At 42.6% G+C, this 27,521-nt stretch overlaps 1 protein-coding gene across 1 annotated transcript in view; it reads left to right on the forward strand.

Moving 5' to 3' along the window:
* LOC106607828 (tubulinyl-Tyr carboxypeptidase 2) overlaps positions 1 to 27,521 on the forward strand; it is a 50,013-nt gene that overhangs the window by 8,052 nt on the left and 14,440 nt on the right. The window contains exons 3-7 of the mRNA XM_045720831.1: positions 2,070 to 2,158; positions 2,779 to 2,835; positions 3,244 to 3,318; positions 7,780 to 8,161; positions 10,168 to 10,286. Of these exons, the coding sequence (XP_045576787.1) occupies positions 2,070 to 2,158; positions 2,779 to 2,835; positions 3,244 to 3,318; positions 7,780 to 8,161; positions 10,168 to 10,286 (722 nt within the window). The remainder of the gene's footprint in view (positions 1 to 2,069; positions 2,159 to 2,778; positions 2,836 to 3,243; positions 3,319 to 7,779; positions 8,162 to 10,167; positions 10,287 to 27,521) is intronic.

Genomic DNA, 27,521 nt, shown 5'->3' on the forward strand with positions numbered 1-27,521 from the left:
ACTAACTGCTGAATATTACACTTTTTTTGCTTATTCATTTGCACAGCTTTGATTTAAAGCTTTTGAAATTAGCCTGTGTGATGAGCGAGAGCTTAGAACACTATCTGTAGGCGGTAAAGGGCTGATTAGACCTATCTGTAGGGGGTAGAGGGCTGATGAGACCTATCTGTAGGCGGTAAAGGGCTGATGAGACCTATCTGTAGGGGGTAGAGGGCTGATGAGACCTATCTGTAGGGGGTAGAGGGCTGATGAGACCTATCTCTAGGCGGTAAAGGGCTGATGAGACCTATCTGTAGGTGGTAGAGGGCTGATGAGACCTATCTGTAGGGGGTAGAGGGCTGATGAGACCTATCTGTAAGGGGTGGAGGGCTGATGAGACCTATCTGTAGGTGGTAGAGGGCTGATGAGACCTATCTGTAGGGGGTAAAGGGCTGATGAGACCTATCTGTAGGTGGTAGAGGGCTGATGAGACCTATCTGTACGGGGTAGAGGGCTGATGAGACCTATCTGTAGGTGGTAGAGGGCTGATGAGACCTATCTGTAGGAGGTAGAGGGCTGATGAGACCTATCTGTAGGTGGTAGAGGGCTGATGAGACCTATCTGTAGGGGGTAGAGGGCTGATGAGACCTATCTGTACGGGGTAGAGGGCTGATGAGACCTATCTGTACGGGGTAGAGGGCTGATGAGACCTATCTGTAGGGGGTAGAGGGCTGATGAGACCTATCTGTAGGTGGTAGAGGGCTGATGAGACCTATCTGTAGGGGGTAGAGGGCTGATGAGACCTATCTGTAGGTGGTAGAGGGCTGATGAGACCTATCTGTACGGGGTAGAGGGCTGATGAGACCTATCTGTAGGTGGTAGAGGGCTGATGAGACCTATCTGTAGGAGGTAGAGGGCTGATGAGACCTATCTGTAGGTGGTAGAGGGCTGATGAGACCTATCTGTAGGGGGTAGAGGGCTGATGAGACCTATCTGTACAGGGTAGAGGGCTGATGAGACCTATCTGTACGGGGTAGAGGGCTGATGAGACCTATCTGTAGGGGGTAGAGGGCTGATGAGACCTATCTGTAGGTGGTAGAGGGCTGATGAGACCTATCTATAGGGGGTAGAGGGCTGATGAGACCTATCTGTAGGTGGTAGAGGGCTGATGAGACCTATCTGTAGGTGGTAGAGGGCTGATGAGACCTATCTGTAGGGGGTAGAGGGCTGATGAGACCTATCTGTAGGTGGTAGAGGGCTGATGAGACCTATCTGTACGGGGTAGAGGGCTGATGAGACCTATCTGTAGGAGGTAGAGGGCTGATGAGACCTATCTGTAGGTGGTAGAGGGCTGATGAGACCTATCTGTAAGGGGTAGAAGGCTGATGATCCCTATCTCACCTTGATTGGTTTGGGTTTCTCTTTTCCTCTCATCTCACCTTGATTGGTTTGGGTTTCTCTTTTCCTCTCCACACAAAATATACACATTTGCTATCTCTCTCACACCCTCTTTCTCTGTACCTGTCAGGCCTTTGATCCAGTGGCTGTATTGTTCTCTGTTGAGTCAGATACTACACAAACCTGGTTGAAAGGATCAGTGTGTGTGTGTGTGTGTGTGTGTGTGTGTGTGTGTGTGTGTGTGTGTGTGTGTGTGTGTGTGTGTGTGTGTGTGTGTGTGTGTGTGTGTGTGTGTGTGTGTGTGTGTGTGTGTGTGTGTGTGCGCCATTGATTGATCAGAGAAACAGACCTAACAATGACTAACTAGAATTACTAATATCCTGGAAAGGAAATGTCTTCCCCCTGAGGAAATTACATGGTGTTTAGTCTACTGGGTCACCTTCCTTCACACACACACACACACACACACACACACACACACACACACACACACACACACACACACACACACACACACACACACACACACACACACACACACACACACACACACACACACACAAATGCATTTGTTTTTCTGGTTCTGACTGACTCAATGACTGTACAGTAGAAGACCTTCAATATTGCCACATGTTTACGTTTCCACCACCACCAAGATCAATCTAACATAGTCATTCTTTGTCATCCCACAGCACCCTGTGCCATCGGTCCCCAACTTCAAGCCCTCCATGTCTGTCCCTGCCTGGCTGCTGGCCATCCAGAACTACATGAAGACACTGCAGTATCCTTTCCCTGCCGAGCCCGCAAACTGCCACCTCCCCTTATCCTCCTCTCATCCCCGTTCACAGAACAGGCTGAGAAGAGTGAAGCCACAGCTCCTTTTAGGGCACAGTCTCCTCCTAGAGCTCATTGCAGATCCGTGACACATTTCACACTGTTTAATTCACTCTGGAGCCCTGGGGGTTGCACAGGATGTATGCAGTGTGTTAGCTAACTAACACTGTGTCAACGTTTTCAGGTGGGCTTCATTTGTTGTGATTGTAGCCAGGGGTCTGCAGGTGCACCGACTGCCACACTGTAGCTACAGGTGCTCCGTGGGTCTGTAAATAACATCACAGTACTTTATAGTCTTCACTCTGTTAACTGCAGGAGACACATTCGGATGAAGAGGAGCCATCGTTTTCAAATTCCTTTCAGTTAGACTTGACACATGACAGTGAGGGGGAGAAAATGTAATAAATGTGGTCTTTGAGGTACAGTTTAATTTCTCTCAGATATTCACAAACCTCTAGCCTACAATACATTACATCGACCTGATATCAGAAACATCGCCAATCCCCTCTCGCCCAACCGTTGTAAATGATGACAGACTCCTTTGAATGCCCCTTAACTGTCTGTCAGATACAATCACACGGGAACTCAGTTCTTTGAGATAAGGAAAACCAGACCATTGTGTGGGTAAGTGTGGCTGTGAGGCTTTTTCTGTGGTATCTTCATTGACTACTCTGTGAGACAACATAATTTGTCAATAGAAGAATATAGGCTAGTTCATATGTTGAAAATAGCTGTCCTCTGCCTCTTTCTGTGTGCTTTACTCAGAGTACACATGCTGTGTGCATTTACTCTGCAAAGACAGCCAGGACATTTAACGTGTTATCGAAAATATGTTAAAGGGGTCATCGTATTTAGATGATGGTGCTTTCATTAGTGTACTTGGCTTGTACTTGACACATTTGAAGTCAACCAAACAGGGTTTGTTGTAATCCTGTTTGAATAACACCATTGTGTCATTGTTTGTATAAGGCACCAAAGGGGACTTTGTATGAAACAAGAATATTCACTACAATCATCTTTGTTCTCTTTCAGGTTGATGGAGACTGCGAGAGAAATGATCAGGGAATCTCTTCCAATCAAATGCCTTGAAGCTGTCATCCTTGGAATGTATCCTTTCTTTGTCTGTAGGCACAGTCAGAGATACACATGAACTGATGGGAGTTAGAGCTGATCTGTTTCAAGGTCCTGAGGTGCCCGATGAAACCCCTGAAATCAATTAGATGCATTCAGTTGTGCGACTGACTAGATATACCCTTTCCCTTTAATATTCCCCCTTAGGCCAATAAGACTCACAGATGCCCCTGTTGCTAGGAAACAAGAGTCTGAAAGTTGAAAGTGTAACTTCCCTCCTAGCATATAGGCAGGCAGAGCAAAGTTTCTTCAGCGTCTCGCACATTGCCATTTAGAGGATCTTGGCTGCTGGGCCTTTTCACAAACGGTTACTGTCACGTCCAAGCCTGATCTTTCTCAGGGGCACAGGTTTATCCTCAGTCAAAACTGCAGGCTGGTCTCATGAAGAAAAAGGCCGTGTCTGTTGTGTCTGTTGACTTGACAGGCTTTTCTCTCGGTTTATCCCACTGGGCACAGACGTCATTTACGTTTGGTTGAGTTGTCAACCAACTTGAATTCAAATATGAAATAATTAAATAAATGTCATCATGTCATTGGATTTAGGTTAAAAATAAATACCAAATTCTCTTACGTGAATTACTTTTTTTCAAATCCAATCAGTTTTACATGTTGATTCAACATCATCACATTCAATTCTTTGGTTTAAATGACATGGAAACAATGTTGATTTGACCAGTTCTTTCCCAGTGGGATGCCATAGGCTCAAGTCCAAGTCTGTCAGGTGAGACCAAACCTGTTAACCCTCAATGACATTTTACATTTTAGTAATTTAGCAGACACTCTTATCCAGAGCAACTTACAGTAGTGAATGCATACATTTCATTTCATACATTTTCTTTTTTTTAAATGTTTTCTCCGTACTGGCCCCCCGTGGGTATTGAACCCACAACCCTGGCATTGCAAACACCATGCTCTACCAACTGAGCCACAGGGAAGACCTGTGGCTCAATGACAAAGATGATAAGCTCAATGATGCTTTGACTTGCAACAGACATTCTCTGGTCTCCTAGATGAAGGAGCCAGCCAAGCCGTATGCGAAGATATAGAACCAGTTGATATGTTCAGATACTCACTGACAACACTCAGTTCGTGCATTGTTAATAGTGAGAAAAATAGAGACTTCGTTGTTACAGCGTGGCTCTTAGTTTTGTTCTGTGAATGGTTTAGTAGATGGAGTGTTGTATACTCGTGTTTTCTTAAGATGCAACCTATGTTTCCCTCCAGATCAACTACTACAGCCTTGTCTTTGTGTTGAGCTGAAGCCACCAGTAACTTGGTGCATTAGTAGGTCCCCCCAAGGAAGATTCTTCTACTACAGATAAGAGGTTCTGAGTACAGTAGCCTAAGATGCTTATCGCAGAGAGGAGAAACAGAGTTCATGATTTTTTTTTAAGAATAACTCTGTTTCACCAGGTCTTGGACATATTTGTAATGGAACTATGTATGCTCTTATTATTGTCACACATTTAAACAGATTTTTGTTGTTGTTGCCTGTTACGAGGATTGATAGAGCATCAAAGAATTAGGGTAAATGAGGGCATATTATTTTAGTACTTTAGAAAACAGTGAATGTACTGGATCAGGGGTCAATGGCAGTCTTGTTCCAGCAGAATGTTTAGACGTTTATTGCGAGTTGGTTTCGCCTTTCACTTAATGATAGATATTTGTTTTAAAAAAAACATTTTAAGAGGGGGAGCAGATGGTTTTAATAAAGTGCTGACCCTCCTCTTGACCACACAGTGGTGCATCGTGGATCATATTTACTGTGGGCCATCTTCCACACACGGCATCATGGCGACCGAGCAAGCATGTATCTTAATCTTCCAAACACTGACAGAGTGTTTGTCAAATACCTAGAGATACGCTGTTCTGTTGGAGAAGGGCTTAGGGGGCAGTTAACAGGCGTGTCATTCATATTTGCAACGCCTCCCTGGAGTTTGCCCAGCTCAGGTGTCAAAGCAGCATGAGCTAGTACTGCTGGAGCCAGTAAACACAGGCCTTATAGTCATACCTCGCTTGGCTTGGTTTCTATGGCAACACTAATCCTCCCCAGGTGATGGAAAGAGGAAGTATGTTACTATTGGGGTTGGGGTGGATCCCGTGCCTTGCATCATTGGTAATATGTGATATTTTTGTAGTTAGTTAATGGGGCATTCATTAAGGAGAAGCAATGGGGGGACTCTGTGTGCGTGTGTACAGTATGTGTGTACAGTGTGTGTGTGTGTGTCTGTGAGTGAGTCAGTGTAGACAGACCCAGCTACCACAGGGGAGGACAGAGAGGCTTTCGTTTTTTCTGTTGCTCTAACTGCCGCCTCAATGAATAATCACACCAATGTTCTGCAACCGCCGCCGCACTGCGCTCCCTACTCTGTGAAAAAACAAGGTTTCAGAAAAAAGTCTTCTTTCTGAGGGCGATTATTTCAGCTGTCTGTCTGTATTCTCCCGACGTTGGGTTTGTTTCTCATGGGAAAACAAGAGCGCAACTGATCAAAGTGTTGATGTCAACTACCATCACCTCCTTTCATGATGCTTCCTGTCCTGTGGTGATCTTAAATAATACCTGTCACTCTTCTCTCAAACCTCAAGAGCTCTCTTCTTCAAATGGGATATGCCCACTTGATTTAGTTGAGGCTTCCTCTGTGAGTATTGCTCTACAGGCATCTTGCTTGTGAAACATGACTCGTGACCGTACACAGACGCTACAAAGATGCCTTTTAACTATGTATGTTGTGGAAGGGAATCCCTATTGCAGCTGTTAAACTGGTCGGCTGGCCCCTATGATTATTTCATGAAAGTACAGTGCTGTGATGTTAGGGGCGGGCAGGCGGGCGGGATGCGAAGATGACGGACAGGCGCTCTGGCCATTGAGCTTAGTGTGGAGAGATAAAAAAAAAAAGTTTTTTAAAAATGGTTGCTGGTAGCCGAGAGGAAACAGAGCCAAGCCACAAACCAGTCAGTTGATGCTGAAATGTGCTCCCTCTCTCAGATCCAATGTATTATCTCAACCACAGTAGCAGCCAGCTTGTGTTATTATTACCACACAACACTGCAGAGTGAGACCGCAGCGAAAACAGCCTGCTTATTGAAAACATGAGACGACAACATTACTGACGATGATACGGATGAGTGGATCATAGATCATAGATGCATAATATATGTCTGGATGATGATGAGGTCATTATCACAGAGTACTGCTGAGGCTAATGGTTGGTAGTGGGTCAAACTCCGATCTGATTGAGCCTTTCTCAGACCAGTCAGTGGGGCTGCTAGTTGCTTTTTACTGGTCATTAGGTCACTGACACACACAGGGGAGTTTCCTATTCTTGTGTGTGTCACTATAGTGCCTCTACTGCCTCGGAACCTGGACAGTCCCAGATAACCCATCTCCAAGCTTGCCATGTCCCCCTCCGGCCCCCCTCTCTCCTGGGCAGGCCAGATTTGTCAAATCTGCCGCATCGTGTGCTGCCCAGTCACGCTGCTGTGGATCCACAGGCCAGTTACATAAGAGTTCTGGGGAGCCACATACAGAGTATAAGCCCCAGGGAGAGAGAGGCTAGCCTGGTGTGCATTGTGTGAGACACTAGATGCCACGTCAGGACACCACAGCTATTTATTCCTGGGACTTTTAGGAATAGCAGTCTTTGAGTGTCTGGCTACTTTCGAATGAAATATGCATATACTGTATCCTCAAATTTTGTTTGAAAGAAATGTATCTGTTTTGTGATAGTATCCCATCCTATGATGTGCAGAGATGTACTACAGTCTGTCTGCTGTAAGGAAACTGATATAATGAATGTTACACCTCTCAGCTCCAAGCCCTCTCATTCACTCCCTCCATTAGCTGATTTGATTTAGAGATATCGCGAGTGGGGCTGTGTTTGGGTTCAAAGACAAGCCATTCTTACTAAATCTGCTACTCCGTTATTCAAACAGCCAATGCCAGTTAGCTAATGAGTTTATGGAAATAATATAATGAATTTGCGAGTGGGCTTAACACTGGCTTGGATACGCCCTTCTCTCTCTCTCTCTCTCTCTCTCTCTCTCTCTCTCTCTCGCTCCCTCCCTCTCTCATAAACATCAAGTGATCACCATTCAGGAGATTATTAGGGAGTATTAAATCTCTGAAAAGTTGTTGTTGATTATGCTACTGATGCTAACCCCTTTAACCATGATGCTTTAGCTTTGATCTTCTTTTTCTTTCTTTCTTTCTTTCTTTCTTTCTTTCTTTCTTTCTTTCTTTCTTTCTTTCTTTCTTTCTTTCTTTCTTTCTTTCTTTCTCTTTCTTTCTTTCTTTCTTTCTTTCTTTCTTTCTTTCTTTCGCTCGCTCTCTCTTCCTGTGTATATAATTACAACCATTTAGTAGACAGCAGTAAATTCCCTGAAACTGTTGTTGTTGCTAATGATGCCAGTTAAGGTCCTTGACCATGGTCACCCCAGATACCTGACCAACGGGCTGACGTCGGTGGAGCGTTTCCCCATCAGCTTCAAGACCCAGTTCTCAGGGAACCACTTCCACCACGTGGTGCTGGGCGTCTACTGCAACGGACGCTATGGTACGCTGGGCATGAGCCGCCGCCAAGACCTCATGGACAAGGCCTTGACCTTCCGCACGCTCAGCGAGCTGGTGATGGAGTTCGAGGACTCGTACCGCCGCTACCAGCACACGCTGAAGAAGGTGAAAATCGGCCTGTACGTGCCCCATGACCCGCACGTCTTCCAGCCCATCGAGTGGAAGTACCTGGTGCTCAACGCCGCCCGCCTAGGGAGAGAGGACATGAGGAAGGAGCTGGAGAAACATGGCCGAGACATGAGGATGAAGGTGACATGTTGTTGTCCTACTTTCTCACATTTTTCTCCTCTAGGCAGACATGAGAGGTCATATGTGTCAAACTTGATTACTTGACGCCTCACTGCCCTTCTTTCATACCCCGTTTAGTATCTACAACACTGTATGTAACCCTGTGGATGCCCAAATACTATATTTCAAAAGTCTTTGAAAAATACTCTGAATTTTAGGGTACAGTATACTGTACCCTTGAACTCTTGTTAGGTTGAAAATGTTCAACACAATAGATAAGCTCTCTAGTCGACTGAGCCGAGGCCATCCCTGAGGGAGCGTTCAACTCGTTTGTGTTGCTTTGGCTTGGCTTCCGTCTGGAACCGCATCATGTCATGGAATTCCCCCTTTGTTCCCCGTCTGAAACCAGGGCGGCTACCATGGAGGGACGATGGGTGTAATATGAACCGTCAGGGATAATTAAGGCCAGAGTTCCCCTCAGTGGAAGAGAGAGAGAGAGAGAGAGAGAGAGAGAGAGAGAGAGAGAGAGAGAGAGAGAGAGAGAGAGAGAGAGAGAGAGAGAGAGAGAGAAGACAGAGAAGCTGGCTGGTTGGACCACGTCTCCCAGATTTATCTGGTGGTTGGTGGGGGATGGTAGTAAGATGGTGTGGCTGACTATCACAGCAACAGTAAATGTAGGTCATGTGTTCCCAGCTGCCCAGCGCTGGAGATACAGCCTTAACCTCTGTATTTGACCTCTCGTCAGCTGTGCATAGTTCACGTACATACCGAAAATGTGTCAATGTATATATAGATATTACCGTATTTCTGGAAGCTGAAGAACTCACCTACAACGTTTTCCTTTTTAGAACTAGTAATAGGGACATTAGTGTAAAAACACTTTTCTCATTTGAATGAATCAATCTAGGAATAATTGTACAGTGAAAATGCTCAAAGGCTATTTGGGAAATTCATCTAGTGTGTCTTCTATGCACAACACAGACAGAGAGCTTGCATTTTATACAGCATAGCAGAGCAGCGTCTGTCCAATAAACCTCCCACGCTACAACACACACATCCTTATGTCTATCACCAATCGTATGACTAACATCCTGCCTTTGCTCTCAGCTGCATGTGGTTTCTGGAGCACGGAATATGAGCTGCTTCCTGTTTGTTCATTCCAGGAAATCCTTTTCATAATTATTCTCCAGTCTCCTCCGGACTGTCCGTCAGCAGTGAGCTCTCATTAGGTTTCTACCAGCACAGGGTGACCCTGAAACTCGAATTCTGCTAATTCTGCTGGATGTTAGTAATATGTTAGTCTCTCTTTCAGTGCCTGTAGTGTGTGTGTGTGTGTGTGTGTGTGTGTGTGTGTGTGTGTGTGTGTGTGTGTGTGTGTGTGTGTGTGTGTGTGTGTGTGTGTGTGTGTGTGTGTGTGTGCTTGCATGCGTGCGTGTGTGGGTGCCTGTGTGTTTTTGCCTGTGTGTTTGCCTATAAACTGCCTATATGTGCCGGTGTGAGCCCGTGGGTAATTGAGTTTGCAGAGGGATTTGACTAGTGGGCTGATTGGGTTAATGGGGTATCATCACGTTAATGAGGGCACTGCCTGGGAGGCTGTCTTCATTACTGTCTGTTAGTGTTTTTACTAATGAAGAGAGACACTCTCGGCTCTCCTCTCCAAAGTCTCTCCACTCTCCACAGTGTCGTCATCCCCTCTCCTCTTCTCCCTACATTGATTCACAGATGGCGCCTTTACTCAGTATGTCCCTGAGATCCAACTGTGTCATTAAAAGTTAACTTCTTCAACTGCTCTTTTTATTGAAGTGGAACTGTTCATTTCCCCAGCCCCATGGCCAGCGGCAAATGGGCCCACTGAATGGTGAACATGCCGGCTAATTGATTTAAAAAACAAAAATGCAACTCCTCCTGTAGCTTGCAGCTTTAAACAAAACCAACCACACGTAAATATCAGTGCAGTAAAGAAACTGCAGCTCAAACCGAACCTTATACATTCGATTCCTAAGTCTTATTCTGTTGTTTTATCTCAGATCCTGAAGTCATCGAGTGCCCAGTCTCCCATCAAAGAACGGACCAGAGGCAAGTCTCTCTCCCCCCACCGCCGACAGAGCAGCCCCCAAAGACGCCACATCCACCGGAGAGACAAGTCGTAAGTATCCTTGGGATCAATCTTAGGTTATTAGCATCACTGAGACAAAAGGTGGAAGGGGGAATGGCCTTTCTTAGATTGTTTTACATTAACATCTCAACACTCCCTAACAACTAGAAGAGTTCACGTCAGGTTGCTTTTGAAGAAAGGTTCCTGGATATCATTAGTTTAATGTTTTATAGTCAAGAATCCTGAGTTTAGAGTTAATTTAAATCTTTTCTTAGAGATTTAATTGAAAGTTGGGCAGGTTTTAATTAAAAGTAAATGAATCTAAAGCAGATCAGATTGGATATGCATGAGTGAGATGAATAATTCATAGCAACTGTTGATCATCACAACAATAAAACCTCTCAATATCCCATCTTGATTTCTTGGCTAGACGCTGTGATGTTAGAGAGAGATGAATTGGCAGTGTGTCTATGCCATGTTTTTCATCCTCTTTTTATATCAATGAGGGCACCCAGCTAGCACATTTGGTTCCTTGGAAGTTGTGGGAACGTACGTATTTGGTTTTCCATTGGTTCTGGGAATGAAGCCATACGTTTCCTGACCAGTAAATCGGAATGTTTTTTTAATGTTCTGAGAATGGAAATGAAATGTAGCCTTTCCTGGGAATGTTAATTTTAAGGTTGCAGGGAGGTTCTGAAAACGTTGTACTATGGTTCCCTGAACATTTTCCTAGGAGGTTTTTATTAACGTTGTGGTTTATTATTATAGGTTATTTTGAGGTTTTTGAATAACTTCCTTAAAACATTCACTGAGTGTTTCAATTGAGACTTTTAATAACTGCTAGCTTAATTTGGGTTAAATGTTTTGAACTCCAAGCGCATATAGGACTAATGAAAATTAATTTGCTTAGGCATTATAATAATAATGCAAACACATTTCTTCTTTATTGTGGCACGGTGTCAGTGAGATTCCAACCTATGATCTACTGTTCTCTATCCATGGAATTAGTCCACTGCGCCACCAGGATGGAGCTAGCATGCCATGTTTTTTTTATACACACAAAGCTGTTAATTTGAGTCTGTTCAACAGACCCTATTTCAAAGGAAGCAAGCACTCATTAAGATCAGGTGTGGCCAATTAGTGGGAGCAGCCAACATCCCTGAACACACTTAACAAATCAAATCAAATCAAATGTATTTATATAGCCCTTCGTACATCAGCTGATATCTCAAAGTGCTGTACAGAAACCCAGCCTAAAACCCCAAACAGCAAGCAATGCATGTGAAAGAAGCACGGTGGCTAGGAAAAACTCCCTAGAAAGGCCAAAACCTAGGAAGAAACCTAGAGAGGAACCAGGCTATGAGGGGTGGCCAGTCCTCTTCTGGCTGTGCAGGATGGATATTATAACAGAACATGGTCAAGATGTTAAAATGTTCATAAATGACCAGCATGGTCAAATAATAATAATCATAGTAGTTGTCGAGGGTGCAACAAGCACGTCCGGTGAACAGGTCAGGGTTCCATAGCCGCAGGCAGAACAGTTGAAACTGGAGCAGCAGCACGGCCAGGTGGACTGGGGACAGCAAGGAGTCATCATACCAGGTAGTCCTGAGGCATGGTCCTAGGGCTCAGGTCCTCCGAGAGAAAGACAGAAAGAGAGAAAGAGAGAATTAGAGAGAGCATATTTAAATTCACACAGGACACCGGATAAGACAAGAGAAATACTCCAGATTTAACAGACTGACCCTAGCCCCCCGACACATAAACTACTGCAGCATAAATACTGGAGGCTGAGACAGGAGGGATCAGAAGACACTGTGGCCCCATCCGATGATACCCCCGGACAGGGACAAACAGGCAGGATATAACCCCACCCACTTTGCCAAAGCACAGCCCCCACACCACTAGAGGGATGTCTCCAACCACCAACTTACCGTCCTAAGACAAGGCCGAGTATAGCCCACAACGATCTCCACCATGGCACAACCCAAGGGGGGGCGCCAACCCAGACAGGAAGACCACGTCAGTGACTCAACCCACTCAAGTGACGCACCCCTCCCATGGACGGCATGGAAGAACATCAGTAAGCCAGTGACTCAGCCCCTGTAATAGGGTTAGAGGCAGAGAATCCCAGTGGAAAGAGGGGAACCGGCAAGGCAGAGACAGCAAGGGCGGTTCGTTGCTCCAGCCTTTCCGTTCACCTTCACACTCCTGGGCCAGACTATACTTAATCATAGGACCTACTGAAGAGATAAGTCTTCAGTAAAGACTTAAAGGTTGAGTCTGCGTCTCTCACATTGGTAGGCAGACCATTCCATAAAAATGGAGCTCTATAGGAGAAAGCCCTACCTCCAGCCGTTTGCTTAGAAATTCTAGGGACAATTAACAAGATAGAGGATAGAGAGAGTTTTGTTTATGCTGAGAATAGAAAGTATATATTTTGAAAAAACATTCTTTGAACATTCTTTGAACGTTACTAATGTTTTCTTGTGGTTTTTATGGAAAGTTTTGTTAATGTTCTGAGAGCATGACTTTAAGTAGAACCATGCTGAAACCCGCAGAAAACATTATGCTGAAGTACTGAAATTCCCGCAGAATAATGTTGTTTCTTAATATTCTCTCAACGTTCTGAGAACATTACTTTAATTAGAATCATGAGGAAACCTGTAGAAAACATTATGCTGAAGAACTGAAATTCCCACAGAAGAACGTTGTTTCTTTACCGTCTCTGAATTATTTGCGAATATTCCCAATGTCAAACCAGTTGGAGAACGTTCCTAGAACATTACCAAAAATGTAATTCAATTTAACCATGTTTCACATTTTATGAAAAGTTCTGTTAAAGTAATGAAATACTAAGAAAATTGTTATTTTGTCAAGTTCCTTAAATGTGCTGAATGTTCCAAAGCCAAGCAACTATCTTGCACCATTCCCAGAACATTGTAGGAAGGTTGTATGCAAATAACCATTGGACAACTAGGCTTTCACCAAGCTATAAGAAAAATATGGTTCTCAAAACATTATGTGCTAGCTGGGCATGGAACCCTGACACACTTACTGAAGTTGCTGACTGTAGCCCTTTATACTCGTACCCATATACGGGTTGAAAATGGCAGATTTAGGCAGGAATAAGAATACTTACCGCACATTTTCCAGGAATAGTCTAATCATGTTACTGGATGTTTCCAGAGTATTATCAACAAATGCGGCGAAAAGTACAGTAAATTTAAAATGCACATCAAATCAACCATGTAAGGTTTGGATTCAGTGTTGTGTCAGGTGAACTGATGTGCACTCACCTTCGGTCTAATAATTTTCCCTTCAAACTGTTCCCGTTCAATTGCTACTATTGTTATGCATATGAATTTAATATTTAGTCTGTAAGAAACATCTCAATCTATCCCTATCCATATAGGCCAATTCCCACGATTGTAAGGGGTTAAGAAAGTTAGATGTTTACTGTAGACGATTGCTCTTCTCTTATCCTTAAACCCCCTTTTCCTGCCTTGCTTCCTGGCTAAAGATCCCAGTTCAGGAAGAGTTCAGTCTGTCATATTCTTATCAGCTGCAGCAGCCAGTTAGAGGAAACAGGGGGCTGAGCAGCAGCACTAGAGTAGATACTGACATTGGCTGATCTGGGTGAACAGCTCATGGTTAAGTTGGAGTTAACGTGGAAGCACACTAGTTTCAGTATGTGTGTGGGGGTGAGGGAGTGAATGTGTGCAATGTGCATTCCAGTGGTATGTAGCCTACGCGTGAGTGTACACCGCAGTATGTGTTGTGATGGAGGACCTAACTCAGCGGCTTGGCTGGGCTGATGGTCCATTTTGACAGCACAGCAGTATTATGACAGCCTGCCGAGAAGAGGGAGGGAGGAAGGAAGAAGTTCTGCTGACAACATCTGAAAGCCCCAGTCAGCCCAGAGGAGTGTGTCTTATAGAAGGGAAGTGTCCTCTCCTATTATCAATCACCAGCACTGTTGGAGGATTCAGGATGGAGGATCCTACCCTGACAGAGAGGCTGCTGGGATACTTGCACTGTGGAGTGTAGAAGATGTTGCCCATCCCCCCCAAATCAGATCTTGTCTCATCCTCGATTGGTTAAGGTTAGGAAGGGGGCTAGTGTAATCTGATCGTAGATCTTTGGTGAAGGACAACTTCTACCTCAAGCCTGTGCAGAAGGCATCCTGGGATTTATGCATGGATTCTCATAATTCCTCTTGGCTGTATTTAAGTTTGCTATTGACTGAGTGTGTCACACAGACACAGACAGAGGAACAGGACTGGAAGTGTTGTCAAGCTAGAGTGGTTCTGACAAGATAGAGGCTAGAAGAGAGACTCATCCACTCTCACTGATACTTTATTTAAAACCAAACTAGATTTTGAAGCTGTTGATACAAATAAACACACACACACACACACACACACACACACACACACACACACACACACACACACACACACACGCACTCTAGTGGTGCGTGGGTCAGCTGTTTGTTCACCCGCACCCTCCCGCAATTGCTAATAACCCATCCGCAACCGCCCAACTATATGTGCACCTGACTCTAACATGCAAATATAGAACATGTGCTGTAGGCCACAGTTAGAAAGAGCGGAATGATTTTTTTACAGGGGGTGCAGGATTCTATTGCCTAATTTAGACATGTTCCTGCTTATATTTTCCGACATTTTGGTAGGCTGTTTGTTAGTCAACTTGTCTATAATTAGATACATGTAGCTTCTCTTCTGTCAGTATATGTTGCCCTAGAAAACTAAAGAAACCCTTGCTCAGCAGAATAATGTCGGTAAAGTTCTCTCATCTCTGCATCTTTCACGTAGCAAAGACATTAGGGAGTGGGGAGAAAATGCAAAAAAATATATATGGGAAATGTTTTCTGTACAAAGTTTCCAAACGATATCAGTTTGACCAGTTGTATGGAAATAGAATGCTGTGAAAATGACCCAATACGTTTCTGATAAGATTTAAGTTCGGCTTGGATGCATATTTTACGTGGTTAAAATACTATCAGCTTTTATGATGCAGATTTTTTTTTATGTAACCTTTATTTAACTAGGCAAGTTAGTTAAGAACAAATTCTTATTTACAATGACGGACTACACCGGCCAAACTCTCCCCTAACCCGGACGACGGTGGGCCAATTGTGTGCTGCCCAATGGGACTCCCAATCACAGTTGGTTGTGATACAGCCTGGATTCGAACCAGGGTGTCTGTAGTGACGCCTCAAGCACTGAGATGCAGTGCTTTAGACCATAAAGATGGCACCTCTACAGACTGGCCTATTTTTCTACAGACCTTATTTTTTCGGCACTGAGCAAATCTCAGGCCTGCTGAGCGCAAACTTGAACGTTCTGAAAATCCTGTGCCACTTCCAGCACATGTTTACTGTGAACACTGAGGCTGTATCTGCTTTAAGTTACAGTTTCAGACAGTGGTCAAGTAGGCTACTGTGGCTATTTGATCATAATGTAGGCCTACCAGAGCGGCCTACCATCAAAAACAGTGAAAAAATGTATCCCATAACATTTTAAAAGGGAAATAGTTCTATCATTCAGCCTACAGTAGCAGCCAATGTGTGGTGTTCAATATAGGCCTACATTCCAAGACATGTAGTGCTTGATATTAACCTGTCCTTAAGACATGGAGGTGACTGAAAATGTTGTGTTGTTTGATGCAAGAAACCACTTTACAAAATAAAATGCATTATTATTCCCATACTATTATTACAGAGAATCAGACAAATTATTCTACCCTCTACCTATTGACTACTTATCATTTTCAAGCCTGTTTAAAAATACAACACTGCCGCTATAAGACCCCAAAAAATCTTTACCCGACTCGCTTTTCAAAGATGTCTAGAAATGTACACATTTTGTGCTCTTGTAGGAAGCAATCACTCCCCCATTGCTGACTACAAATGAACTATAACTGGGCTAATAACTCACTATCTACTGGAGCAAAGGATATGAACAAATGTGCAAAGGTGGCTACTTGCAGCTCTCGCTTTGATCTCAAAACAAGCGCGTCTACTCTGCTGTAAACACAGTCCAGTTCAAAGTGAATGACACAGATCCATATATGGCAATGGTCTATTTGCATACAGGCATACTGCAGCTCTGATTGGTTATGCTACACCGGTCTGTGTAGAGTACAGGTCATGCCTGTCAATGCAATAGAATCCTACTCCAATGATGGGTTCTGCTTACAACAAAATCTCTTGTGTAGTTAGTTTTGCATACTAAGTCATGCATAGTTCGCTCTGTTTCGGTATGTTTCATTGAAAGTGGCTAATTTTGCATTGATTCGATCACAATTCCCACAGTAAAGGGAAATGGTGATAGTATTAACTAAGGGGGAAAACTCTAGAAAGTTGAGTGAAGTTCAATCTCATGCTTCTCTGCGTCGGCTGATATTTCTACTGTGCGGCAGTCCCGGGGAGCTGCGCGCACGCCCGCAGCTTAGAGGGAACATTGCTAGCGTATCACAAAACATACCAAAATTCAACAGACATGCATTGCATTGATCAGCGTGAAAATAGCTCATTTTCAATTTGATACATTTTTCGAAACTCTGAATAGAATAGAGTTATAGGCCTACTCAGGCTGGTTATAGGCAAACTATCACATTTGACCTATACCGCAGCCTACAGCCCATCTGTCCTATTTAAAAAGGACTGAAGACAGAAACAGATAATTTGGTTCCATTTCAACATATTTATTAGTGAAACCAGAGTGCTGTAACATATATACATTAAATCAAATAGCCTAGTATACACACCAAAACTTTTCAAATGTTCAAATCAAAAGGCACAGGAAAACGTGGACAGTCGGGCATCACCAATTCAGAACCACTTGACAGCAACATAATAAACTAAAGCACTGATCATTGGGAACGAGATCAGAATAACTGCTAAGGCTTGATCAATAATGAAATATGTAGCCTAGCCTACAAAACTAAAACAATCCACATGTTCAAATCAAAAGGCCTGATTAACATGACATCAATAACGCAGCCACATCCCGAGTCCCCGGTGCAGACACATTCAGATGTAAAAATATGGTTTAATATTTAGTTTAAAAGCTATGATGAAGGCCAAGAGAACAAGAAACACTTTTCAATGAGAAAACAGGAATACACTTTGGGTAAAAAATAATAAAAAAATCTGTTTTCTAAGATGTAGCCTACGATGTAATACTCGTGATCATTTTAAGGAGAACAAAAACTACTTAACCTCTTTGGGATAGGGGGGCGGTATTTTCACGTCCGGATGAAAAGCATGCCCAAAGTAAACTGCCTGCTACTCAGGACCAGAAGCTAGGATATGCATATAATTGGTAGATTTGGATAGAAAACACTCTAAAGTTTCTAAAACTGTTAAAATAATGTCTGTGAGTATAACAGAACTTATTTGGCAGGCGAAACCCCGAGGACAAACCATCCAGGAAATGTTTTTTTTTTTTCACTGTGTTTTCTATTGGGTTACTATGGGAAACTAGATTTATGAGGCACCTGGTTGCAGTTCCTATGGCTTCCACTAGATGTCAACAGTCTTTAGAAATTGGTTGATGTTTTTCCTTTGAGAAATGAAGAAGTATGGCTATTCAGAATGAGTGTCAAGCCAAGTGGACTCTTGTTTGGGGCGTGCGACCTGGAGCTCGCTCCACTTTGATTTTATCTGCTATTGAACACAGTATATTCCGTCTTAAATTTTAGCGATTATTTACGTTTTAGGATACCTAAGGGTGGATTAGGAAGTTGTTTGAAATGTTTGGACAAAGTTTACAGGTAACTTATTAGATAATTTGTAGTCATGTTGGGCGAGTTGGAAAATTGACATTTTTGGGGATATAAAAAAGGAGTTAATCGAACAAAAGGACCATTTGTGATGTTTCTGGGACATATTGGAGTGCGAACAGAAGAAGATCTTCAAAGGTAAGGCATGAATTATATCGTTATTTCTGACTTTCGTGTCGCACCTGCTTGGTTGAAATATGATTTTCATGTGTTTGTATGGTGGGGTGCTGTCCTCAGATAATCTGACACGGTGGCTGGATTAACAAGACGTTAAGCTTTATTTTGGTGTATTGCACTTGCGGAACGTGTAGCCGTAACATTAATGGAAGCCTCTCCAACATAATCCAGGTAGAATCAGGCATTCCCCAGGGAAGCTGTCTAGGCCCCTTCATTTTTTCAATCTTTACTAATGGCCTGCCTCTGGCTTTGAGTAAAGCCAGTGTGTATATGTATGCGGATGACTCAACACTATACACGTCAGCTACTACAGCGAGTGAAATCACTGCAACACTAACAATGGGTGGCAAGAAATAAGTTAGTACAAAATATTTCAAAAAGTAAAAGCATTGTTTTTGGGACAAATCATTCATTAAACCCTAAACCTCATCTGATAATGAATTGAGCGAATGGAAATTGTGCAAGTTGAGGTGACTAAACTGCTTGGAGTAACCCTGGATTGTAAACGGCTATGTTCAAAACATGTTGATGCAACAGTAGCTAAGATCAGGAGAAGTCTGTCCATAATAAAGTGTTGCTCTGCCATCTTTTTTTTGTAACAGTATTTTTTATTGGAGTTTCACAATTTTCACCCATATTAAGAGATACAACAACAAAGACAAGGCAAAAAAACAGCACTCACTTACACATATCCGTATGTATGCGCGCACGTACACACACACACACCATTTCCCTCTCCCCGCTCAGCGCTTCTCTCACCCCATCCCCCTCATTGCGTCTCTCAATACATACATTTTAAACAAACATAAACAGAGATAAAAATACAATTTAAAAATTAAAAAATTTAAAAAAAGCTCAGTTTAAACCAAGAAGTTGAGTTCCCCACATGGAACGTACAGGGTGATTCTGAAATACATAGATCACCATTCTAAGAGAATCCTCGCAGCATAATAGCTGACACTTCAGGTTCTAGGTAATTTAGGTAAGGTTCCCATACTCTGTAGAACTGATCTGTCTTAGAATGCAATGTACATGTCAGATATTCCAGCGGCACCCATTCAAACAGTATCTTATGCCAATCTTTAATAGAGGGAACCTTATCACTAATCCACTGTAAAAGTATGTTTTTCCTCGCTGCGAAGGTGAGGATGTTGTAAAGCCTCCTCTTACCCACAGAAGTTACATGCCTACTAAGGAGACCTAACAGTAGAGAGACTGGGTCAAATTCTAGATCGACCCCTAGGATCTTTTCAATTTCTTGCAGAACACCAGACCAATATCTTTGTATTTTGGTACATGACCATAAACAATGTGTTAGGGTGCCTGTATCAGTTTTACATTTAAGACATTGAGGAGAAGTGGAAGAGGGGCTAAAAGCATGTCTGCGATTTGGGGATATATGCAATCTGTGTATTATTCTTAATTGAATTGCTCTAGTACGATTACATATAGATATTGTTTTTGCATATTTCCAAATGTCCTCCCACATCTCTTCGTCAATAGTAACAGACAGTTCTTTCTCCCACACTTGTTTCACCCTCTGTGTATCGACAGCAGAAAAGGACCTTAAAGCATCATAAAACAGACTTACAGACATTTTCCTTTGTGGGAAAAAAGCATTCTTTCAATGACAGACATATCAGGGTTGCCAATTAAGGTGGTGCTCTTCAGAATATAATGTCTTACTTGTAGGAAACTGAAAAAGTCCTGCTTTGGGAATTGATATTTCTCGACCATCTGCTCAAATGACAATAAAATCTTATCCGCAAATAACTCATTTAGTCTGCGTATGCCTTTATTAAGCCAAACGTTAAAGCCAGCATCCATCAATCCTGGGGCGAAATCTGGGTTGTTAACCTCTTGGGGCTAGGTGGGACGCTAGCGTGCCACCCGTGGTGCACTCCATCAACAGCAGGTGCATTTCAAGAGCGGCAAATTTGAATCCAAATAAATGTCAAAATTCAAATTTTTCAAAAATACAACTATGTTACACCATTTGAAAGATAAACATCTCCTTAATCTAACCACGTTTTACGATTTCAAAAAGGTTTTACGGCGAAAGCATAAATTTAGAGTATGTTAGGACAGTACATTTACAAGAGTTGTGTGTAATGTTTTGTCAAGTCAAAGACAGGGTCACCAAAACCATAAAACCAGCTAAAATGATGCACTAACCTTTTACAATCTCCATCAGATGACACTCCTAGGACATTATGTTAGACAATGCATGCATTTTTAGTTCTATCAAGTTGATATTTATATCCAAAAACAGCGTTTTACTATGGCATTGATGTTGAGGAAATCGTTTCCCTCCAATAACCGGCAGTCAAGTCAGCGTCACAAATTAAATAATTAAAATTAGAAAACATTGGTAAAATATTATATTGTCATTTAAAGAATTATAGATTTACATCTTTTGAACGCAATCAACTTGCCAGATTTAAAAATAACCTTACTGGGAAATCACACTTTGCAATAATCTGAGCACTGTGCCCAGAAAAATACGCGTTGCGATACAGACTAGACGTCATGTTGGGGAGATCTAAAATCGAAAATACTATGTAAATAATCCATTACCTTTGATTCTCTTCATCAGATGTCACTTCCAGGTATCACAGGTCCATAACGAATGTAGTTTTGTTCAAAAAAGCTCATCATTTATGTCCAAAAATCTCCGTCTCGTTAGCACATGATGTAAGCCAGCCGGACTTCTCGTCATGAACGAGGGGAAAAAAATATTTCCGTTCGTTCAAACATGTCAAACGTTGTATAGCATAAATCATTAGGGCCTTTTTTAACCAGAACATGAATAATATTCAAGGTGGACGAATGCATACTCTTTTATAACGTATTGGAACGAGGGTACCCAACATGAAGTAGCGCGCCAGGTGTCTAATGGGACATCACCGTTCCATGGCTCTTGTTCGGTCAGATCTCCCTCCAGAAGACTCAAAACACTTTGTAAAGGCTGGTGACATCTAGTGGAAGCAATAGGAAGTGCCAAAATATTCCTAAACCCCTGTGTTTTTCAATGGGATAGGTTTAAAGTCAATACAACACATCAGGTATCCACTTCCTGTCAGAAAATGTCTCAGGGTTTTGCCTGCCAAATGAGTTCTGTTATACTCACAGACACCATTCAAACAGTTTTGGAAACTTTAGAGTGTTTTCTATCCATATATAATAAGTATATGCATATTCTAGTTACTGGGTAGGATTAGTAACCAGATTAAATCGGGTACATTTTTTTTATCCAGACGTGCAAATGCTGCCCCCTAGACCCAACAGGTTAAGAATTGGGGTAAGAGCAGAGGTTAGTTTGGACCTTCCCAGGAAACGTTGAACTGACCTCCATACTTTGAGTGTGTTAAGTGTAATGGGGTTGTTACAATGATCTTTTACAGACTTGAAACTTGTGAAAAACAAAAGATCCTGTAAAGGGTATTTTGAAAGAGAAGTCTCAATGTCAAACCAAATAGAGGAGTCATCGTTTGTGATCCAGTCTGAAATATAACATAGGTGGGCACACCACTGATAGAACCTGATATTGGGCAGATCCAAGCCACCCATAGAACTTGGCAGCTGCAATATTGCCATCTTAAGTCTTGGCTTGCGTTTACTCCATATAAAGGAACTTAGCCATCCATTTACATCCTTTATTACCTTATTGGAGAGTAATACTGGGATCATTTGGATTGGGTAGAGTAGCCTAGGTAAAATGTTCATTTTCAAGAGGGATATTCTACCCAACCATGAAATCGGAAGAGAGTTCCAGCGCTCCAGATCCTGTCTTATTGTGTCGAACAAGGGAACAAAATTGGCTTTGTACATTTGTTGGAATTTAGGAGTTACAAATATACCCAGATACGTAAAACCTGAGGGAGACCATTTAAAAGGGAAGGGGGGAGAAGTATTAGGTACAGAGTGAAGGTTACCAAGTGGCATAGCCTCTGATTTAGTTAGGTTAATCTTGTAGCCTGAGAATTCGCTGAATAACTCAATAATATTAATAAGAGATGTGATTGAAGTCTCGGGATTAGAAATGAATATCAGGACATCATCAGCATACAAGCTTATTTTATGGTGAACATCACCAATGAGCAGCCCCTGTATAGCAGGCGTTACCCTGATGGCCTCGGCCAGTGGTTCCATAACAAGTGCAAATAGGAGGGGAGACAAAGGACAGCCCTGTCTGGTACCTCTGTGTATAGGGAAGCTATTTGACCGTAGTCCATTACATTACATTAAGAAGCCGTCTGACATTGTTACATGACCTAGGTCCCTTAATGAAGCCAGTTTGGTCTCCTTTCACAATTAGTGGCAGTGAGTCCTCTAATCTTGTGGCTAGAATTTTAGAAAGCAATTTTCTATCCACATTCAGAAGGGAAATTGGTCTGTACGAGGAACAAGACTCCGGACATTTTCCCTTTTTGAGAATAAGTGATATGTTGGCTTCTCGCAGCATTTGGGGGAGCTGGTCATTTGAAAATGAGTGGTTAAACATATCACGCAATGGCTCAAGGATCAGGCCATGGAACTCTTTATAGAACTCACTACAAAACCCGTCCGGTCCTGGGGCCTTACCATTTTGCAGATTCTTAATTGCAGACATTATCTCTTCCTCAGTAATAGGAGCATTAAGGAGAGACCTCTGTTCTTCGGAGATAGTAGGGAGCTCAATCTTAGAAAAGAAGTTCTCCATTAACTTGGGTGCGTCATTTGGCAGTTCTGAGGCATTTATCAATTTATTTTCATATAAATGATTGCCATCAGAATCAGTAATAGCCGCAATTGACTGTGAGTCAGCTCTCTTTTTAGCTAGGTACGCCAAGTACTTTCCTGGCTTATCGCCATGTTCATATAGCTTTTGCTTGACAAATCTCATTTTCTTTTCAGCGTCCTGTGTTAGGAGGGAGTCCAACGTTGATCTAATGACTGATATTTCTTTTAATAGGGCAGGAGTGGGAGTTTCAATGTATTCCTTCTCTTTAGTTCCTAATTCACCCTCTAGTGTTTTTTGCTTTTCACGCTTTTTCCGCCTCTTAGTGGCTGCGTATGACATAATCAGACCCCTGGCGTACGCCTTACAGGTTTTCCAAAGGAGTGAGGGGTTATCTGTTGATTGAGAGTTAATAGAGAAAAATGCTTTAAACTCTGTAATAAAATATGATGTGAATGTATGGTCTTTAAGAATGGTTGTATTCAACCTCCAGTGTCTTGACTGATTGAATGCCCCTTTGAGTTTTATGTCCAGGATCACCTCCGCATGATCAGATATGACTATGCTTCCTATCCTAGCGGATAAAACCGACTGCGGTGACGTCCTGGGCATAAAAAAGTAATCTATTCTAGTCTGACAACCATGAGGTGCAGAGAAAAAAGTGAACTCTCTGTTGGAGGGATGAAAAGCTCTCCAAACATCAGCATACCCCAGATCATCACAAATAGCTGTAAGTGACTTAGCTTGAGGAGAGAGTGAGGCTATACCACTGGGAAGCTTATCAATAAGGGGGTTCAACAAACAATTAAAATCTCCTCCAACCACTGCAGTGTCTGAGTTTAATTCTGAAAAGTCTAGAAATACCTTAGTGAGGAAGTCAGGAGGGTGGGCAGGGGGGAAGTAAATATTCATTATGGAAATGCTCTGCCCTTGTAAAGTACCATTAATTATAACAAAGCGACCCAATTTATCTTTCACACACTTCAAGACCTTAAGGTTGCTCTGCCTTCTTAACAACACTATCAACAAGGCAGGTCCCACAGGCCCAAATTTTGTCGCACCTGGACTACTGTCTGGACGTGTGGTCAGGTGCCACAAAGAGGGACTTGGGAAAATTACAATTGGCTCAGAACATGTACACGGAAAGCTAACATTAATAATATGCATGTCAATCTCTCATGGAGAGTAGATGTCTCATGGAGAGTAGATGCACAAAGTAGATGTCCTTACCCACTTGCCAAAACTATAGTTTGTTAACAAGAAATTTGTGGAGTGGTTGCAAAACGAGTTTTAATGACTCCAACCTAAGTGTATGTAAACTCCCAACTTCAACTGTACTTAAGCCATTTTGCCACAACTTTGGAAGTATGCTTGGGGTCAATGTCCATTTGGAAGACCCATTTGCGAACAAGCTTTAACTTCCTGACTGATGTCTTGAGATGTTGCTTCAATATATCCACATAATTTTCCTCCCTCATGATGCCATCTATTTTGTGAAGTGCACCAGTCCCTCCTGCAGCAAAGCACCCCCACAACATGATGTTGCCACCCCCGTGCTTCACGGTTGGGATGGTGTTCTTCGGCTTGTAAGCCTCCCCCTTTTTCCTCCAAATATAACGATGGTCATTATGGTCAAACAGTTCTATTTTTGCTTCATCAGACCAGAGGATATTTCTCTAAAAAGTACGATCTTTGTCCCCATGTGCAGTTGCAAACCGCAGTCTGGCTTTTTTATGGCGGTTTTGGAGCAGTGGCTTCTTCCCTTCTGAGCGGCCTTTCAGGTTATGTCGATATAGAACTCATTTTACTGTGGATATAGATACTTTTGTACCTGTTTCCTCCAGCATCTTCAGAAGGTATTTTGCTGTTGTTCTGGGATTGATTTGCACTTTTTGCACCAAAGTATGTTTATTTCTAGGAGACAGAATGCGCCTCCTTCCTGAGCGGTATGATGGCTGCGTGGTTCCATGGTGTTTATACTTGTGTACTATTGTTTGTACAGATGAACGTGGTACCTTCAGGCATTTGAAAATTGCTCCCAAGGATGAACCAGACTTGTGGAGGTCTAAAAAGGAATTCTGAGTTCTTGGCTGATTTCTTTTGATTTTCCCAAGATGTCAAGCAAAGAGGCACTGAGTTTGAAGGTAGACCTTGAAATACATCCACAGGTACACCTCCAATTGACTCAAATTATGTCAATTAGCCGATCAGAAGCTTCTAAAGCCATGACATCATTTTCTGGAATTTTCCAAGCTGTTTGAAGGCACAGTCAACTTAGTGTATGTAAACTTCTGACCCACTGGAATTGTGATACAGTGAATTATAAGTGAAATAATCTGTCTGTAAACAATTGTTTGAAAAATGACTTGTGTCATGCACAAAGTAGATGTCCTAACCCACTTGCCAAAACTATAGTTTGTTAACAAGAAATTTGTGGAGTGGTTGCAAAACGAGTTTTAATGACTCCAACCTAAGTGTATGTAAACTCCCAACTACAACTGTACTTAATGTGTTGTGAAAAGTGTTATGACATGTAATGGCATGTAATATTTTGAATTGTATATTACTGCCTTAATGTTGATGGACTCCAGGAAGAGTAACTGGCAGCAGTTAATGGGGATCCTTAATAAATACAAATACAAACAGTAGACTACAGTTCCATTGACGTGCCATAGACCTACTTGCCATTGGCCGATCACACAGACTGGGATATGTTCTGGATTGCCTCTGAGAATAGTATTGACATATACACTGACTTGGTGACTGAGCTCATCAGCAAGTGCATTGAGGATGTTGTTCCCACTGTGACTATTAGAACTTATCCAAACTGTGGATAGATGGCAGCATTCGTGCAAAACTGAAAGAGCGAACCACAGCAAGGTGACTGGGAACATGGACGTATACAGACAGACCAGCTGTGCACTCCATAAGGCAATCAAAAAAGCAAAACGACAGTACAGAGACAAAGTGGAATCGCAATTCAATGGCTCAGACAAGAGACGTATGTGGCAGGGACTCCAAACAGTCACAGATTATCAAGGGAAAGCCAGTCACGTTGCGGACACAGACGCCTTGCTCCCGGACAAGCTAAACACCTTCTACTTCTTAATTCCTTTCTTTTAATTTTGGGGGATTTGCGTGTATTGTTTTGTATTGTTATTACTGCACTGTTGGAGCTAGGAACATAGGCATTTCACTACATCTGCGGTAAGAGCTGCACAATATGTGTACACGACCAATACAATTTTATTTTATTTATTTTAAGTCCCCGTCTTGTGACTGTCAAATTTGTATAGCGCCTCACAATCATCTACCACTTCACCAAATCTTTCCCAAACATTACTTTTCTGGCCCTCCCTTCTCTTTATTTTCAACTCTCCATTTCGCAGCCTTTCTCTTATTGAATTAAACACCAACATTGCTCTTTTTGCCTCAGTGGATCGACGTTAACTTTTTATTCCCATTCCCAAAAGCATTTGGCGGTGAGACTATTTGGCAATGAGGCTATTTGGCTCGTGTAAAATTAGGCCCTAAAGCTGCTTACACACTAAGGAAAGAAAAATCTCAATGTTGCCTATAGATATAAATTGCACAAGAATGATACATTTATGGATTTTTGTATGTATTGTTTTCTCTTTATTCAGCCCACCCACCCTTCATCCACACAATGTTTCATGATCCTAAACCCGCCCGCCACTTGGATATAACCGCAGGGTCTACGGGTTATGAGTCAACCCACTCATCTCTAACGTGCGCACGCGCGCACACACACACACACACACACACACACACACACACACACACACACACACACACACACACACACACACACACACACACACACACACACACACACACACACACACACACACACACACACACACAGACCACAGTGCCCTGTTGCTATCTGGTAAGATGAGAGCCTTCTTACCCATCCTCCTGGTCTGGTTTGGTGTCCTCTCAGCTGGCAGAGGGCAGGCTGAGGCTGTAATAGGATCTGGGGCTGGCTCAGGGTGAGCAGCTACAACATTATTCAGGGAACACAGACATAGAGAGGAGGATCTACATACATGAGAGATGCCTTCTAGTAATCACCCTTGTACAGCCCAGCTCAGACTGACTAGATATGTTTTTTTAAGTCATAGCTCAGCTCAGCAATCCAAAGCCTAATGTTGGATTTTTGTCATGCATGGGTTGTGTTTGTGTGTGTTGTAATTTGACATTGAGGGTGAAACCTCTTTGACATCTAGCATGTGTGTGTCTGTGTGTCTGTGTGCGTGTGGTCACGCGCGTGTGTGTGCATTTATATACTACGTATTTATTTTAATTTACATTTTTTATGTCATTTTAATTTTTTACCCCTTTTTCTCCCCAATTTTGTGGTATTCAATTGGTAGTTACAGTCTTGTCTCATCGCTGCAACTCCTGTACTGTATTGAACACGAGGGGAGACAGAGAGCTGGTTTCAAGGAGGCAGGTAGCTGGGTCCAGGGGCAGGCAGAAGGTCATACACAGGGGGTCCAAAAAGGAAACAGTACAAGTAGGGAAAGGCTAGTAATGTCGTCCGGGAGATCAGG

This window comes from Salmo salar, chromosome ssa06, assembly GCF_905237065.1.
Source record: "Salmo salar chromosome ssa06, Ssal_v3.1, whole genome shotgun sequence".
NCBI classification, from domain to species: Eukaryota; Metazoa; Chordata; class Actinopteri; order Salmoniformes; family Salmonidae; genus Salmo; species Salmo salar.